The sequence below is a fragment of the Erythrolamprus reginae genome, chromosome 3 (assembly GCF_031021105.1).
Source record: "Erythrolamprus reginae isolate rEryReg1 chromosome 3, rEryReg1.hap1, whole genome shotgun sequence".
Classification (NCBI taxonomy): domain Eukaryota; kingdom Metazoa; phylum Chordata; class Lepidosauria; order Squamata; family Dipsadidae; genus Erythrolamprus; species Erythrolamprus reginae.
The window spans coordinates 255,063,204-255,082,018 of record NC_091952.1 but is presented as its reverse complement, the minus strand read 5'-3'; the positions used below and the strand labels follow the sequence as shown (position 1 = coordinate 255,082,018).

Genomic DNA, 18,815 nt, shown 5'->3' with positions numbered 1-18,815 from the left:
GAGAAGGCCAACTCTGTGGGACCTAATTGGTCGCTGGGATTCGTGCAGCAGAAGGCAGTCTCGGAGATATTCTGGTCCGGTGCCATGAAGGGCTTTATAGGTCATAACCAACACTTTGAATTGTGACCGGAAACTGATTGGCAACCAATGCAGACTGTGGAGTGTTGGTGTGACATGGGCATATTTAGGGAAGCCCATGACTGCTCTCGCAGCTGCATTCTGCACAATCTGAAGTTTCCGAACACTTTTCAAAAGTAGCCCCATGTAGAGAGCGTTACAGTAGTCGAGCCTCGAGGTGATGAGGGCATGAGTGACTGTGAGCAGTGACTCCCGATCCAAATAGGGCCGAAACTGGTGCACCAGGTGAACCTGGGCAAACGCCCCCCTCGCCACAGCTGAAAGATGTTTCTCTAATGTGAGCTGTGGATTGAGGAGGACGCCCAAGTTGCGGACCCTCTCTGAGCGGGTTAGTAATTCCCTCCCCCCAGGGTTATGGATGGACAGATGGAGTTGTCCTTGGGAGGCAAAACCCACAGCCACTCCGTCTTATCAGGGTTGAGTTTGAGTCTGTTGACACCCATCCAGACCCCAACAGCCCCCAGTAAATAAATAATATAAATAAAAATAATATCGATAGCCGAGGAAGCAAGTTGTTGCCACAGTTATGCTCATTTTTGCTTGACTCTGCCAGGCAGCATGATCCATTTTTTTTCATGACTTATTTATTTATTCGATTTTTATTCCACCTTTCTCCTTAGACTCAGAGCGGCTTACAACATTTTAGCAATAGCACTTTTGAACAGAGCCAGCCTCTTGCCCCCACAATCCGGGTCCACATTTAACCCACCTCGGAAGGATGGAAGGCTGAGTCAACCTTGAGCCGGTGATGAGATTTGAACTGCTGACTTTCAGAATCTACAGCCAGCTTCAGTGGCCTGCAGTACAGCACTCTACCTGCTGCGCCACCCCGGCTCATAAGGACTTTTCCCTGACTTTTAAACATTTTAATACAGTTTGGTTTTTTCCCTGATTTATTCCATTTTTTTTTCATGAATTCCTTGATATTTCCCAAACTCCTGATTTCTCTGATAATTCCCTGATTTCCAGGTTTGCTGGACACCCTGGAGAGAAAAGGAAGTTGAAATACTTGATGCGGAGAAGTACAAGCCTTACCTCCAAACCGAAATATAAATGATGATCAGGAGAAGGAGGGTCAAGGAGGACACCCCACAGCCAACGATCAACGTGACCGAAGGGACGAGCACTTTTTCCGTATTCTGAAAAAAAAAGAAAATGGAATCATGACGCACGGTTCTAGCACCGAGCCCCCCCAGGAATCAGATGCAGACCACAGGATTTAAATAATAATAATAATAAAGGATTTACTCTGTAGAAGGAACATTTACAAGTAAAGTCTTTTCAAATGAAACAAAAGTCTCTCAATGGCTTTGCCACAATGAGCAGAGAGTCTTATCAGCTGCCCAGTGTCCCAGAAGGAGATAAGCACAAGAATAATTTCCCAGCTAGAATAATATGCAGAATCAGAGATGTACAAAAGTTAGCTGAAAGTCCGGCGCTCCTCCGAAAGCCAAGAATGTGTCATAACAGAAGCCAAAAGAACTGAAAACTAGATACTAGAATAGACCCACATTGTTCTTGCAACGAAGCATGGTGTGGCTCACTCATATCCTGAGGGTGTGGCCCATGAGACTGCAATACTACTCATGAGTAAACTCCTCCTCCTACAGAGCCAGTCATGCCTGCTTGCTGCCCTGCGTACTCTGGCATCAAACAGAGGCTCCTCCTTCCACAGGAAGTGCAGAAGGCCCTGGTTGTGTTCAGACTCGACACCACGTCTTCTTCACTGTCAGTCTCAGGTGCCAGGATGCCTCTGACTGGCCCCACCCCATCTATTCTCTGCCTCCCGAATCCCAGCTGATTGGGAAGAAATGGGGATTTTTCAGTATCCTTTCCCTGCTATGCCCACCAAGCTATACCATGGCCACAGAATTAAATATCCCTCCCTCCACCCTTCTTTTTTTTCAGGGGAACCAGCAGGGAAAAACGGCTTTTAATAGTTTTTAAAAACAAAAACAAAATCAAAAACCAGGCAGTGATGATGTTGGGTGGTTTGAGAAGTCTCTGTACTTTCTCAAACAGAATCGGTCCATTGTATTAAAGACTAAATTCAAAGATACAGATGATACCCTGCTGATATTTCCAAACAACCACTTTTAGGGGAAAAAACAACCACAGCAACATTCTTTTCTCTCCATCCTTGGCCAGGAAAAAAAACAACAATCATAAATAAGAAAAGACATCCTTGAATGCCACAATTAGCTAAAAAATCACTGTAAATCAGGGTTAGGATGCGAGTTTCAAGGAGCTTCAATCTATGCGGTTATTATTATTATTATTATTATTATTATTATTATTATTATTATTATTATCATCATCATCATCATCATCATCATCATCATCATCATCCATCATCATCATCATCATCATCATCATCATTATCATTATCATTATTATTATTTAGATTTGTATGCCACCCCTCTCTGGAGACTCGGAGTGGCTTAGGTGGTTGAGTGGGCTTGACATCTTCATATTTTTATTTCATCAAAGTAGAAAGAAGATGAAACAATTTCCGAAGTGATGATAGAGAAAGAGAGAGAGACAGAGGGAGAGGGAGAGCGCGGAGGGGAAAATATATATTTCCCCTCCTCCTTCTCCTTCTCGTCCACCTCCCTCCTTCTTCACCCCAAACCCTACTCCTTCCTAGTACTTTCTAGCAAGTTTGGTAATGAAATTTATTTATTTATTCAATTTTTATGCCGCCCTTCTCCTTAGACTCAGGGCGGCTTATAACATGTTAGCAACGGCCCTTTTTAAAAACAGAGCCAACCTATTGCCCCCACAATCCGGGTCCTCATTTTACCCCCCTCGGAAGAATGGAAGGCTTAGTCAACCTGGAGCCGGTGATGAGATTTGAACCATTGACCTACAGATCTACAGTCAGCTTCTGTGGCCTGCAGTACTGTGGCATAAAAATTAAATAAATAAATCGACCTGGACCTTGAAGGAGGAACCGCGATCTTCTCATTGAGCTCTCGTCTCGACCGATCTCTGTTCCTTCATGCCTGACTCTCTTCGTGTGCAATGTCAGGAATTCGCATGTCACATCCATTCACCTCCTTTTGCAGTATGGACAGGGAAAAGCCGATGTGACATTTCCAGAGCAACCATAGTGATCGTCCTTATGCAGTCCAGATTTTTATATAAACTAAAAATAGAAACCTAGAAGATTGACAGCAGAAAAAGACCTCATGGTCCATCTAGTCTGCCCTTATGTTATTTCCTGTATTTTATCTTAGGATGGATATATGTTTATCCCAGGCATGTTTAAATTCAGTTACTGTGGATTGACCAATCACGTCTCCTGGAAGTTTGTTCCAAGGATCTACTACTCTTTCAGTCAAATAATATTTTCTCACGTTACCTCTGATCTTTCCCCCAACTAACCTCAGATTGTGTCCCCTTATTCTTGTGTTCACTTTCCTATTAAAAACACTTCCCTCCTGAACCTTATTTAACTCTTTAACATATTTCAATGTTTCGATCATGTTCCCCCCTTTTAACCTTCACCACAACACCAGTTGATCATCTACTGACCACTGACACTGTTCGTTCGTGTCTGTTGGCTTCCCACTACACGATAGGAACACCAAGAAGGGGAAGAGCCTTCTCTGTGGCGGCCCCGGCCCTCTGGAATCAACTCCCCCCGGAGATTCGAATTGCCCCTACCCTTCCCGCCTTCCGCAAGATGTTGAAGACCTACCTATGTCGCCTGGCATGGGGGGAAATAACTATCTCTTCCCCCCCACCACCTTTTTTCCTGACTGTAACATATGAGAATGGTGTGATTGTGCAGTAAGGATTGCTTTTAATATCTTTTTTTAAAAAATAAGTTTTTATTCATAAATAGAAAAACAATACAATTCAAAAAGAATAGTAAACGACTATTGCAAACATGTAAAGATGGACAGAGAGAAAAAAAAGAGAGGAAAGAAGATAGAATAAAAAGAAAATAGAAAAAGAAAGGAAAATGGTTACATTGTACATTTTAATATCTATGGGTTTTAAATCTCGTTTTTTAACTCTATGGTTTTTGTATCCTGTGTATTGTATTGTTGTTGTGAGCCACCCTGAGTCTTCGGAGAGGGGCAGCATACAAATCTAAATTTTTGTAGCCCATCTTTGGACCCTAAAGTTCTAAAGGAGATCCTCAAATTATATACATGTACATGTACATGTACATATACAATACATATACATATACATATATAAATACACATACACATACATATACACTGCTCAAAAAAATAAAGGGAACACTCAAATTATCCTTCCTAGAACTGAATGAATGAAATATTCCCATTGAATACTTTGTTCTGTACAAGTTGAAGGTTCACAACAGCAGGTGAAATTGATTGTCAATCAGTGTTGCTTCCTAAGTGGACAGTTTGATTTCACAGAAGTTTGATTGACTTGGAGTCAATCAAACTAGTGTGCCTTTCGTCCCCTGTCCAATTGTCTTTCGTTTATCTCATATATCATATATATATTCTTCCTTTCATATATCTTCTCCTCTATTTTTACATATTATCTTTATATATATTACTTCATGTCTATTCTCTTCCATATGTATTGGGTATTGGACAAATGAATAAATAAAATAAAATAAATAAAATAATAAATCTTAATCTTAACTTTCTCCCCGTGAGACCTACCTGCCTTGCAACCTTACTTTCTGGATAATCCTTGTAATTTGTTAATGGAACCTCTGAAAGAAAACCACCCAGCTCAAGAGAGCACCAAGAGCCCCCCACTCTTCAGCCCCTAGCCACAAATATTATCTTCAAAAAGCTACCTAATCCAACACCCTCATTCAATTTGCATTTTAACACAAACCTGCTTTGCAAATCAGGTATCAACCACAGCTCTGTTCCTAGCAATCGAGCGAACTTCATAGCTGTCAGGTGGGAGGTGTGACTTCTGTCACCCTTAAAAAAAAAACGAAGTGGGAGCTGGAGGAAGTTTCAATCCTTTTAATTCAAAGGTCATTTGTTCGTTTTAATGGGGCAATTTGCATCAAGTATATCCCTTTAGTTTTGGGGGGCAAGGGCAGTGATGGGCTGTTGCCCCCACAGAGGGGGACACAGTGGGGGTAGTAATTTTATGAACTATTTATTGAATACTTAATAGTTTTTTAATTGTCCTTCCGAGTCTTCGGAGAAGAGCGGCATACAAGTATAATAATAATAATAATAATAATAATAATAATAATAATAATAATAATAATAATAAATAATGATTATGATGATGATGATGATGATGATGATAATAATAATAATAATAATAATAATAATAATAATAATAATAATAATAATAATACCATTTACCAGTGGCAAAGAACTGGTGGGATCATAAGCCCGAAAACGTGGTCGAAAATGAGCAAGCAAAACTACTGTGGGACTTCCGACTTCAGACTGACCGAATTCTGAAGCATAACACACCAGACATTGTGATTGTGGATAAAAAGAAAGTATGGATCATCGACATCACAATCCCAGGGGACAGCAAAATTGAGGAGAAGCAGCTAGAGAAATTAGTGAAATACGAAGATCGAAAAATCGAGCTGCAACGAATCTGGCATAAGCCCGTGAAAGTGGTCCCAGTGGTACTTGGCACGCTGGGCGCAGGGCCAAAGGACCTCAGCGGACATTTGAAAACCATCGGAATTGACAAAGTCTCCATCTGTCAATTGCAAAATTACTGGGATCGGCAAACATAATTCGCCGCTACATCACGCAGTCCTAGGTGCTTGGGAAGCGCCCGACTGGTGATGAAATACGAAATCCAGCATAGTGATCTCGTTTGCTGTGTTGTACTGACATAATGATAATGATAATGATAACAACAGCAACAACAATAACAACAACAACAATAATTGTTCTGCCGGGCTCTATGGTATGAGTCTCCCGAAAATTCAAGGGTACAAATTTCAGACACACACACACTTGAAAGTTCAAAAACAATGTTCTTTATCACAAAAATTCAAAAGAAACAAAGCACCCTTTTTGTATTGCAAAGAGCACTCGTCCCAAAACAACTGGGTAGTCTCTACAATCCCCTTAATCAGTTGTTAAGTACTTAGCTAGCAGCTGTGAAGAAACGTCACAGCCCTCCTTCTTCCACAAAGTGAAACACACACACACACACACTTTGCTCTGCTTTGGTTTCCAAGTCGTGAAATATCAACAAACAAAGTCCGGAAACACCAAGGCACGGTCCTGAAGAACAACGATCAGATAACCTTCCACAATGGCCAAGCCAGCATGCTGCTATCTATATCAGCAGCTCTAATTACTGGAGCCCACCCAAACACAGGTGGCCTCTCTTATCTCCTGTAATATTTCATCAATTGGTCTGTTCTATGCATAATTCTGCGCATGCCTGGATCTAACACTTCCTCATCTGAATCGACCGAAGATAATGGAGATTGGCTTCCTGGGCTGTGCGCCAAGCCCCCCTCTTCCAAGTCATCCCCACCTTCTTCTTCGTCCGAGGAAACTGCACTACCTGACTCTGTCGGCAATAAAATAGGCCTATGACATGTTGATGTTTCCCCTGCATCCACCTCCACATTCCTTGGGGCAGGAGCTGGGCCAGAGCCAACCACAACAAATAATAATAATAATAAAAATAGCAGCAATAGCAACAACAGCAATAATAATAATAATAATAATAATAATAATAATAATAATAATAATAACAACAACAACAAGCAAATTTCATCCTTGTCCCAAATAAATCCAAGGTAAACAGCAAACGAGTTTGAAAATTTCTAGGTTCTATCATATCTCAAGACCTAAAATGGTCACCTAACATCAAAAACGTCATCAAAAAAGCATAACAAAGAATGTTTTTTTCTGCACCAACTCAGGAAGCTCAAACTGCCCAAGGAGCTGCTTATACAGTTCTACAGAGGAATCATTGAGTCGGTCATCTGCACCTCTATAACCATCTGGTTCGGTCCTGCAACCCAACAAGACTGACACAGACTTCAGAGGAGAATCAGAACTGCAGAAAAAGCAATTGCTGCCAACCTGCCTTCCATTGAGGACCTGTATACTGCACGAGTCAAAAAGAGGGCGGGGAAATATTGACTGACCCCTCACATCCTGGACACAAACTGTTTCAACTCCTACCCTCAAAACATCACTACAGAGCACTGCACACCAAGACAACTAGACACAAGAACAGTTTTTTCCCGAACGCCATCACTCTACTAAACAAATAATTCCCTCAACACTGTCAGACTTTCTACTAAATCTGCACTTCTACTCTACTAGTTTTTCTCATCATTCCTATCACCCATTTCCTCCCATGTTGACTGTGTGACTGTAACTTGTTGCTTATATCCTAAGATTTTTATTAATATTGCTTCTTCATTGTTTATTTGACCCCTATGACAATCATTAAGTGTCGTACCACATGATTCTTGACAAATGTATATTTTATTTTATGTACGCTGAGAGCATCTGCACCAAGACAAATTCCTTGTGTGTCCAATCACACTTGGCCAATAAAAATTCTATTCTATTCTATTCTAAAATATGAATTTGATCATGTTCCATAGTTGGGTCATGAAATGTCTACGAGGAAACAACCAAGCTCGGAGAAGCAGCAGGGACTCTATACTATATAAATCATATTACAGTAAAAAATAAAAATGAAGTGTACTACTCCAAGTAAAAAAGACCTGGAATGCATTTGTGGCTTTTGTATAATCGTAATTCTTCCCAACCTTCTTCACTCACTATTTGCCTGGGGGGAAAAAAAAGTGCATAATGTGTAAACAGTGTTTCCACTCATTAAAGGATGGGAGAATTGAAATGTCCCTTTTCTGCATGGTTTTGCGCGCCCACCGACCATTCACTTAATTATAGTAAATAAAATGGAGCCTAAGAGCCATCTTGATGCAGCCCGATTCATTAACAATTAAACACTCTCCGCTCGCTCTCTATTAAGCCGTCTCCTCAGGAAGTGGAGATCAACTGTGACTAGGAGGGAAAGCACACCATCCCTCATGGAAGAAGGCTTTAAAGAGTCACAATATCACACGGTTTTAAGGGAGGGGGGAGCCTTTTAATTAAATAGCCAGGCAGGCAAATGAGAAGGCTTTTCCAGAGGGAGATTTGCAGGAGGAGACGGATTTGAAGGATGGGAAGATGGGGTTCAAGAGCACAAGAGCCAAGAAACAATGGGTGGAAGTTCACTAAGAAGAGATCTAACCTGGAAACAAGGAGCAAATTCCTGACAGGGAGAAGAATTAAGAGCTTCCGTTCTGGAGTTATGGATGTGCCATTGTTGGAGGTCTAAGAAAAGATTGGACAGCTTTTTGTCCAGGATGGTATCTTGTATAAGGACTCCTTCCTTGGACAGGGGGTTGGATTAGAAGGCCTCCAAGATCCCTTCCATTCTATGGTTCTGCAGTTCCATGATTCCATGATTCTTTGATTCTATGGTTCTATGGTTCTACAGTTCTACAGTTCTATTGTTTTATGATTCCATGATTCATTGATTCCATGGTTCTATGATTCTACGATTCCATGGTACTATGATTCCACGATTCCACGATTTTATATTTCTGTTGTCCTATGCTTCTATGATTCTACGGTTCTATTGTTCTATGATTCCATAATTCCATGATTTTATGCTTCTATTGTTCTATGCTTCTTTGATTTTATGGTTCTATTGTTCTATGATTCTATGGGTCCATGGTTCTATGATTCTAAGATTGTAAGATTCTATGATTCTATAATTCTACAATTCTGTGCTTCTATGCTTCAATGCTTCATGCTTCTATTGTTCTATGATTCCATGATGCTATGGTTCTATTGTTCTATGATTTTATGGGTCCATGGGTTCATGATTCTCTGATTCTATTACAGTTCTATGCTTCTATGCTTTTATGCTTTTATTGTTGTATGATTCCATGATTTTATGGTTCTATTATTCTATGCTTTTATGGTTCTATTGTTCTATGATTCTATGGGTTTTTGGGTCCAGGGTTCTATGATTCTAAGATTCTATGATTCTACAGTTCTGTGCTTCTATGCTTCTATTATTCTATGCTTCTATGGTTTTATTGTTCTACGATTCTATGGTTCCATGGTTTTATGATTCTATGAGTCTACAGTTTTATGCTTCTATGCTTTTATGCTTCTATGATTCCATGGTTCTATGATTCCATAATTCTATGTTTCTATTGTTCTATGCTTCTAAGATTCTGTGGTTCTATTATTCTATGATTCTATGGTTTCATCTTTCTACGATCTCATTATTCTACTGTTTTGGTTCTATGATTCTATGATTCTGCAATTCTTTGCTGTGAAGTTCAGGTGAGTTCGCCGAACCTGAACCCTAACTTTACCCGAACCTGAACCCGAACAGCAGCAGTGCTTTTTAAAACTTTTTTAAAAAGTGCCGGTAAAGTTTGGGTAAAGTTCGGTTTCGGCCGAAAGCTGCAGAGCAACACCACCCGTGAGGAGAGTGGGGAATCCCATTGTGGTGGGAAATCCCACAAGGGGATTCCGGGGGCGGGGCTTTGACTTCATGGAGACTCCTTCCTCCCTGTTTCAGCCAGCCAGGAAGTAGTCTCCCTGATGTCAAAGCCCCGCCCCCGGAATCCCCTCATGGGATTTCCCAGCTCCTTTTGCTTGCAGCGCCGCAAGCAAAAGGAGGTGGGAAATCCCACGGTGAGATTCCCGGGTGGTGGTGTTTCACGGTTTTCGGCCAAACGTCGAACCCGAAATTTACTCGAACTTTTAAAAAAGTTCGGGTTCGGGTTCGGCATGCCGAACACTACAAAGTTCGGCACGAACCCGAACTTTGAAAGTTCGGTTCGCCCAACAATAACCATGAGGTCTTTTTCTGCTGTCAATCTTCTATGTTTCTAAACTTCTATGAAGAGTCCGGAGGGTGAAACGGCCTTACCCAAGGATGAAAATTAGCTGGCCGTGTGCCCTCCGATATGGCTCTCCGATATGGCTCTGCATATCACCTGTGGCACGTGTGCCCTAGGTTCGCCATCACAGGTGTGAGGTCTCCTGTTTGAGCGCGGGGTTGGAATAGATGACCTACAAGATCCCTTTCAACTCTCTTAAATCTGTAAGCGATGGCTCGCTTTATTTATCTAAAAATAAGGACATGATCTCATTCACAGTTTTCCTCCTAAACAGGGTGCAATTTTTTTTTTTTTAATGAGACCTGTGCCTAGAAAAATAAAAATAGACATAGCTCTTGTCTTGGAAAGGAAATGAATATGCAGTGTGGGAAACTTGACCTAAAAAAATTATAGATACTCCTTGACTTATGACCATAATTGCAGCCCATTTATTGTTGTCAAATGTTGTTAAGTGGGACATTTGTTAAGTGTGTTTTGCCTTATTTATGACTTTTCTTGCCACAGTTATCTATCTGTCTGTCTGTCTGTCTGTCTGCTATCTATCTGTCTGTCTGTCTGTCATCTATCTATCTATCTATCTATCTGTCTGTCTGTCTGTCTGTCTGTCTATCATCTATCTATCTATCCATCCATCCATCCATCCATCCATCCATCTATCTATCATCTGTCTGTCTGTGTGTCTGTGTGTCTGTCTGTCTGTCTGTCTGTCATCTGTCTGTCTGTCTGTCTGTCTGTCTATCATCTATCTATCTATCTATCTATCTATCCATCCATCCATCCATCCATCCATCCATCCATCCATCCATCCATCCATCCATCTATCATCTGTCTGTCTGTCTTTGTCTGTCTGTCTGTCTATCTATCTATCTATCTATCTATCTATCTATCTATCTATCTATCTATCTATCTATCTATCTGTCTATCTCTGTCCGTCTGTCTGTCTGTCTGACTATCTATCGATCTATCGATCTATCGATCTATCGATCTATCGATCTATCTCTCTCTATCCGTCCATCCATCCATCCATCCATCCATCCATCCATCCATCTATCCGTCTGTCTATCTGTCTGTCTGTCTTTCCATCTGTCCGTCTGTCTGTGTGTCTGTCTGTCTGTCTGTCTGTCCATCTGTCCTTCTATCCATGTATCCATCTATCAATCCACCTATCCATCCATCCATCCTTTTAAAAAAGGATGAAAGAAGGATCCTGCAGTTCTTTGTTATACATATTATTTTTACTGAAAATATTATTTTACTGAAAGAGTAGTAGATCCTTGGAACAAACTTCCAGCAGACGTGGTTGGTAAATCCACAGTAACTGAATGTAAACATGCCTGGGATAAACATAGTTCCATCCTAAGATAAAATACAGGAAATAGTATAAGGGCAGACTAGATGGACCATGAGGTCTTTTTTTGCTGTCAATCTTCTATGTTTCTATGTTCCAATGCTCTTCACCCTAAAAACAATGTGGTATTTATTTGTAGATATCACAATCTTGCAGGAGTTTGGTGGAAATTTTTGATGAAAACACTCGTGGCTACGCTATTCACAGAGGAGCATAAAGATTTACAAAATCAAACAAGAGAGATACTAGAACATGAGCTGTCAATGTTCACTTGGGAGTTAATGAAGCTGAGCACGGTCGATCGCAGATCTTGGAATGGGGAAAAAGAAAGCTATGTTTGGAAATTAAAATAATCTCAACAGAACAATGGCCAACAATAATAGAAACATAGAAACCTAGAAGACTGATGGCAGAAAAAGACCTCATGGTCCATCTAGTCTGCCCTTATATTATTTCCTGTATTTTATCTTACAATGGATATATGTTTATCCCAGGCATGTTTCGATTCAGTTACTGTGGATTTAGCAACCATGTCTGCCGGAAGTTTGTTCCAAGGATCTACTATTCTTTCAGTAAAATAATATTTTCTCACGTTGCTTTTGATCTTTCCCCCAACTAACTTCAGATAATAAAACAAAGAAAGTCAATCCAGAAATTCAAAGAGTTACAGTGATTTCGATGAAAGCGTGCTCACAATAATAAAAGTTACTGAATGAAACGATTAATACAAATCTAATTAATAAATAATGCAACCTTGAATTGTGCTGTGGCAAGATTGCTCAAAAGCTTGGTAAAAACTTAAAAGCAGATCAACACAGAGCAAAGACACATCAAGGAGATGTAAAATGCCAGAATGATGCTATTCGATTGCTCGGAATGAAGGCTCATAATATAATGTGCAAGCAACAACAAAAAAAGACTTTTTTTTTTCACTCAAGTTCAAAAATAAAGGAAGCGGAAATAAGTAGCATAAAAGCTGCTCAATGAGGACACTAAAATGTGAACCCCCAACAAAGAACTATTCAACTCTTATATTGGCTGACTCTTCTGTAATTAGAAATCATCTATGCCAAGAGACCATTGTGAAGATCAACACAAAGGGAAAACACTGAAAGTCCAAAACTGATAGAAATGTGGTAGGGAATACACCTTTACTTAGAATAGATTTTGTTGTGGTTAGCTCTGGCCCAGCTCCTGCCCCAAGGACTGTGGATGTGGGGGAGACATCCACATGTTGCAGGCCTGTTTCCCCCCCCCCCCCCCGGTGGGATCTGCGGATGAAGGCTCCTCTGACCAAGAAGACATGAGTGACAGGGAGGAGGAGAGTGTGGCAGACAGCTCAGAAGGAGATCAATTATCTAGCTCCTCCTTGGATTCAGAACAAGAGTTAATGATACAGCCACGCATGCGGAGAGCGATGCATAGGCAGCAACAACTGAGAGATTATTATCAAAGAAAATGAGGCCACCTGTGGTTGGGTGGGGCTGTGGTCATTAGTGAGGCTGCTATAAAGAGCAGCCTGTGGGTTTGGCCATTGTGGAGGATTATCTGATCATTGTGTTTCGTGACTGCTTTACTGACTTTGACTTTTGGTGTGCTGATTTTTCCCCACTTTGAAACTAAACCAGAGCAAAGTGTGTTTCACTTTGTGAAAGAAGAAGGACTGTGAATTGCCAAACAGCTGCAAGCTAAGTATCACAGAACTGATAAGGGACTTGTACAAATTATCAGTTTGTTTGGAGACAGTGCTCCTTGCTATACCAAAAGATGGCTTGGTTTAAGTTAAATTTCATTATAAAGAACATTGTTTTGAATTTTCAAACATGTGTGTGTCTGAAATTTGTACCTGTGAATTTTTGGGAGAAGTCTACCAGAGAGCCCGACAGAACAGATTTAAACCCCAGAATCTGACTTTTCAAAAAGATACTTAATAGATTGTGGGAATGCTGTTAACAGAACGTATCTTGATTTCATTAAAACATTCTATTCATTCATTCATTCATTCATTCATTCATTCATTCATTCATTCATTCATTCATTCATTCATAATTCATTCCATTTATATAGCTGCCCATCACTCACACATGATTCTGTACAACTCACAATGAAACCAGATTAAAACAACACCCACCCCCACCCCATGCACACACAAAGCCAAAAAAGCCAACACAATTCTAGGCTGCATTAACAGAGGGATGGAATCAAGATCATGCGAAGTGTTAATACCACTTTATAAGGCCATGGTAAGGCCACACTTGGAATACAGCATTTAGTTCTGGTCGCTATGATGCAAATATGATGTTGAGACTCTAGAAAGAGTGCAGGATCTGGGCATGGCTGGTTTAATGAAAAGAAAGACAAGGGGAGACAGGATAAAAGTCTTCCAGCATCTCAGGGGTTGCCAGAAATAAGAGGGAGTCAACCGATTCTCCAAAGTACCTGAGGGGAGAGCTAGAAGCAACGGGTAGAAACTAAACAAGGAGAGAAGCAACTTAGAACTAAGGAGAAATTCCCTGACAGTTAGAACAGTTAATTTGTGGAACAGCTTGCCTCCAGAAGTTGTGAATGCTCCAACACTGGAAGTTTTTAAGAAGATGTTGGATAACCATCTGTTCTGTCGGTGTGTCCCAACCGCCCGTAATTACAGGGTAATTAGTCCAGAAAGACACACACCACACAATAGAAGGAAAACCAAAAGTCTTTAGTAACAGAAAAGTAGAAAAAACTCCCTTTTAAAATGTCAAAGTTATTTTCTGATACACACAAGGCACAGGTTAAAAGCAATCCAATTTCTCATCCAGTAACTGGGAAATTGAGTCCAATTCCAAAGTCCAGAAAGTCCACACACAGTCTTGAACAAGAAACAGAAAAACCATGATCTTGACAAAACTATGAATCAGATAAACTTCCACAAGGCTAAATCAGCACACTGCTCTTTTTATCTGTAATTACAGCAGCCCCACCCAACCACAGGTGGCCTCACTTATCCCCTGTAATAATCCTTCAGTTGTTCTCTCCTATGCATCACTCTACGCATGCGTGGGTCTGTCATAAGTTCTTGTTCAGAATCGAGGGATGATAAGGAAGATTGATCTCCTCCTGGGCTGCCTGCCAAACTCCCCTCTTCCCTGTCACTCACGCTTCCTTCGTCAGAGGAGCCTTCGTCGGCAGATTTTAGCGGGAGCAAAACAGGCCTGTGGCATGTGGGTGTTTCCCCCACATCCACCTCCACATTCCTTGGGGCAGGAGCTGGGCCAGAGTTAACCACAACAACCATCTAGCTGAAGTAGTGTAGGGTTTCCTGCCTAAGCAGGGGGTTGGACTAGAAGACCTCCAAGGTCCCTCCCTACTCTGTTGTTCTTATTAAAATAAATAACATATACAGCAACTGAGACAAAAACCAAGCAACACAATTAACCACAATATGGGCTCAACACCACACACTCCGGATCCCTAGTTCTAAACCAGCATCAGTCTGGTTTTTAAAATCTCATGGAATGTCAGTAAATTCTTCTTTGACAACCTCATCCCTGACATTTTAATTAGCAAGCTGCATTCTAATTAGTGACCAACATACAGTAGCTGGCTTGAAAACTGAGTTCATCAACTGTTCCTCATTAGACCAGAAAGAGGCTCTGAGTAGAATGAAACGAGATATACTTCTGAACCTATCTTCATGAGTTAATGACTTGTCTGAATGACTTAATGGCTTGTATAAAATGGTAAAGAAAATTGTGGTCTCATTAGCAGTAGATCGGATGGGCTAGTTCATCCACTGGAAGTCAGAAATAAGAATTACTGAGATGAAAAAAAAATACTGGCTGCCAATCAGTTTCCGGTCACAATTCAAAGTGTTGGTAATGACCTATAAAGCCCTACATGGCATCGGACCAGGATACCTGCGAGACCGCCTTCTGCCACACAAATCCCAGCGGCCGATAAGGTCCCACAGAGTTGGCCTTCTCCGGGTCCCGTTGACTAAAGAATGACGTCTGGCAGGCCCCAGGGGAAGAGCCTTCCCTGTGGTAGCCCCGGCCCTCTGGAATCAACTTCCCCAAGAGATCAGAACTGCCCCCACCCTCCTTGTCTTTTGTAAATTGCTTAAGACCCACCTATATCGCCAGGCATTGGGAAATTGAGACATCTCCCCCAGGCTTATATAGTTTTATGCGTGGTATGCTTGTATGTTTTTAAAATAATGGGTTTTTAGATATTTTCTTTTAAATATTAGATTTGTTCATTGTGCACTGTTTTATTATTGTTGTGAGCCACCCCGAGTCTGCAGGTCTGCAGAAAGGGGCGGCATACAAATTTATTTTATTTATTTATTATTTGGATTTGTATGCCGCCCCTCTCCGAAAACTCGGGGCGGCTCACAACAAGTGAAAAAGACAATCCAATACATAATCCAATTAATTAAAATATTATAAATTTAAGAAAAACCCCTATACTAACATACACACACACAAGCATACCGTATATAAATTCAACGTGCCCAGGGGAAGATGTTTAGTTTCCCCATGCCTGACGGCAAAGGTGGGTTTTGAGGAGTTTACGGAAGGCAGGAAGAGTAGGGGCAGTTCTGATCTCCGGGGGGGGAGTTGGTTCCAGAGAGTCGGTGCCGCCACAGAGAAGGCTCTCCCCCTGGGGCCCGCCAACCGACATTGTTTAGTTGACGGGACCCGGAGGAGGCCCACTCTGTGGGACCTAATCGGTCGCTGGGATTCGTGCGACAGAAGGCGGTCTCAGAGATATTCTGGTCCAGTGCCATGAAGGGCTTTAAAGGTCATAACCAACACTTTGAATTGTGACCGGAAACTGATCGTATAATAAATCTAATCTAATCTAATAAATTATTATTATTATTATTATTATTATTATTATTATTATTATTATTATTATTATTATTATTATTAATGTTGTTGTTGTTATTATTATTATTATTATTATTATTATTATTATTATTATTGTAGAGAATTATTATTATAGAGAATTATTGAGATCTGAGCGGTTTCCGAGAAATATCATGAGGCTGATCATGAACTAGAATCTGGATCTGACAAAGAGATAAAGACGAGTCAGCAGATGTTTAAGCCTCAGGGATAGAAGATGGGTGAGGGTCTGAAAACACTACTCAGACACTTGAGAGGATGTCATGAAGAGAAAGATCAGGATGCTACAAAACAAAATGCAGCAGAACAGATTGATGTCTACCCAAGAGAAGGTTGAAAGAAATTTTCACATTGTGCCATAAAGAAGACATAGATCCAGATACCTATTTCATGTGGGAAGGAATGCTTTAAGAAATTGCAACTTTTAGCTCTACGGTACTAAGATTGCTGTTTTTCCCTTGTTTCTTACCCTAACAATAAGAGTTATGCCACCTAACTTCATAACCAGGATGGTTTTCCATCAAGATTATTCACCAGCACAAAGAGAAAAGACCTTTACATGTACAAATGCATCTTTTCTGCAGATATCTAGATTGAATTTGGGAATGGTTGAGAATTGTCCAACCTTGGCATTTAAGACTTGTGGACTTCAGCTCTACTAGTGGACTTTAAGACCTGTGGACTTCAGTTTACAGAATTTAAGCTTTAAAACTTGTGGACTTCAACTTACACAATTTAAGCTTTAAGACTTGTGGACTTCAACTTACACAATTTAAGCTTTAAGACTCGTGGACTTCAACTTACAGAATTTTTAAGATTTGTGGATTTTAGCTTAAAGAATTACCATATTTTTCAGAATATTAGACATCTTTTTCCTCCCTAAAAGTGTCTGAAAATTCAGGTGCATCTTATACTTTGAATGCAGCTTTTTTCGAAGCTTTTCCCCCCAGCCCTAATTAGGTGCTAATGATCTTCCCAGCTCTTATCTTGCAGGTTCTTTCATTGTTATTGTCAGTGAAGAATGTTTTCCAAGCTCTAAGTCTTCGCAGTGGTTTTTTTTCATTACTCTAACTTGCTCCAAGTAAGTTTCTTTCCAGCCCTAACCAGGTGCTAACGATGTTCCCAGCTCTTATGACTTGCAAGCTCTTTCATTGTTTTACCTTCTGCTAAGAATGTTTTCAAAACCCTGTCTTTGTAGCTTTTTTCCATTGCTCTAACTTGCTCCAAATGTTTCTTTCCAGCCCTAACCAGGTGCTAATGATCTTCCCAGTTCTTACCAGCTTGCAAGTTCTTTCACTGTTACTCTCTGTGAATAATGTTTTCCAAACCCTGTCTTTCTTTTTTTTCCCCCATTGCTCTAACTTCCTCCGAATGTTTGTTTCCAGCCATAACAAGGTGCTAATGATGTTCCCACCTCTTACTGGCTTGCAAGTTCTTTCATTGTTACTCTTTCCAAATAAAGTTTTTTTAAAGCCCTAACCAGGGGATAAAATAATGTACAGGAACTGACCAGACTAACGACGCTAGCTGGATGAATATCAGGTAAGTAGATTCTTTTCCCTATTTTCCTTCCCCAAAATTAAGGTGTGTCTTATACTCTGAAAAATATGGGACATCTTACAGCTTACAAGATTCTGGGAGTTGAAATCCCCAAAGCTTGAAATTGCCAAGTTGAAAACCCTAGTGTACACTATGGAGCTGGATGGTGGACTTAAATACTTTCTATGGGGATTCTCAGCCATCCATGTCATGGTTGTCCCAAAGGTGTTTTTTCAAGGGGCAACTGGACTTTCTGGGTTTCCTCTGAAGGCGTTTCGCTTCTCATCCGGGAAGGTTCTTCAGCTTTGACTGGATCCACCACCCAGACAAGAGGCAACCACCCTCTTGAAAAAGAACCTTTGGTAAAAGGCGAAAGATTTATACGATCTGAACAGAAACCATATAGAATTTCCAAAATGTTTCCATCTGTATCGCCTATTTGTTGGAAATGTAAAAAGGAAATTGGTACATATTATCATACATGGTGGACATGTCCTGAGACTAAAATATTTTGGAACAAAGTAGAGAACTGGATAAATGAAATAACAAAGGAGAAGATTAAAAAATCTCCTGAATTTTTCTTATTGGGTATTTCAAATACAAAGTATAAAAAAGAAACTTACTATTTAATAATACATATATTGGTTGTGGCCCGAATAGTATTTGCACAGAAATGGAAAGAAAACACAATACCAAAAGACACTGAGGTATTTAAAAAAATTATAGAATGTGCAGAACTAGATATGATGACTAAATGTTTGAATAACCAAACTGAAACAGAATTTTATAAAATATGGGATAAAGTATATGACTGGTGGAATCTTAAAAATAGTATTAATAATTAAACGTATAAGAACATATAATTTTTTGAAGAATTATAAGATAGAATGAAATAGTATATAGTATAACTAGCTTAGAAGTGTATATCTTTTTCTTTTTTCTGTATTAATAATATATTGTTCTTTCCTTTCTTTTTGTATAAGTATACAATACCTTAAAA

The 18,815-nt window shown here is 40.2% G+C and overlaps 1 protein-coding gene across 1 annotated transcript in view; it reads right to left on the bottom strand.

The window, feature by feature from the left end:
- The window catches only part of ADGRB1 (adhesion G protein-coupled receptor B1), a 285,191-nt gene that overhangs the window by 77,759 nt on the left and 188,617 nt on the right, over nt 1-18,815 (bottom strand). Inside the window, exon 18 of the mRNA XM_070748372.1 lies at nt 1,174-1,277. Coding sequence (XP_070604473.1) covers nt 1,174-1,277 — 104 coding nt within the window. The remainder of the gene's footprint in view (nt 1-1,173; nt 1,278-18,815) is intronic.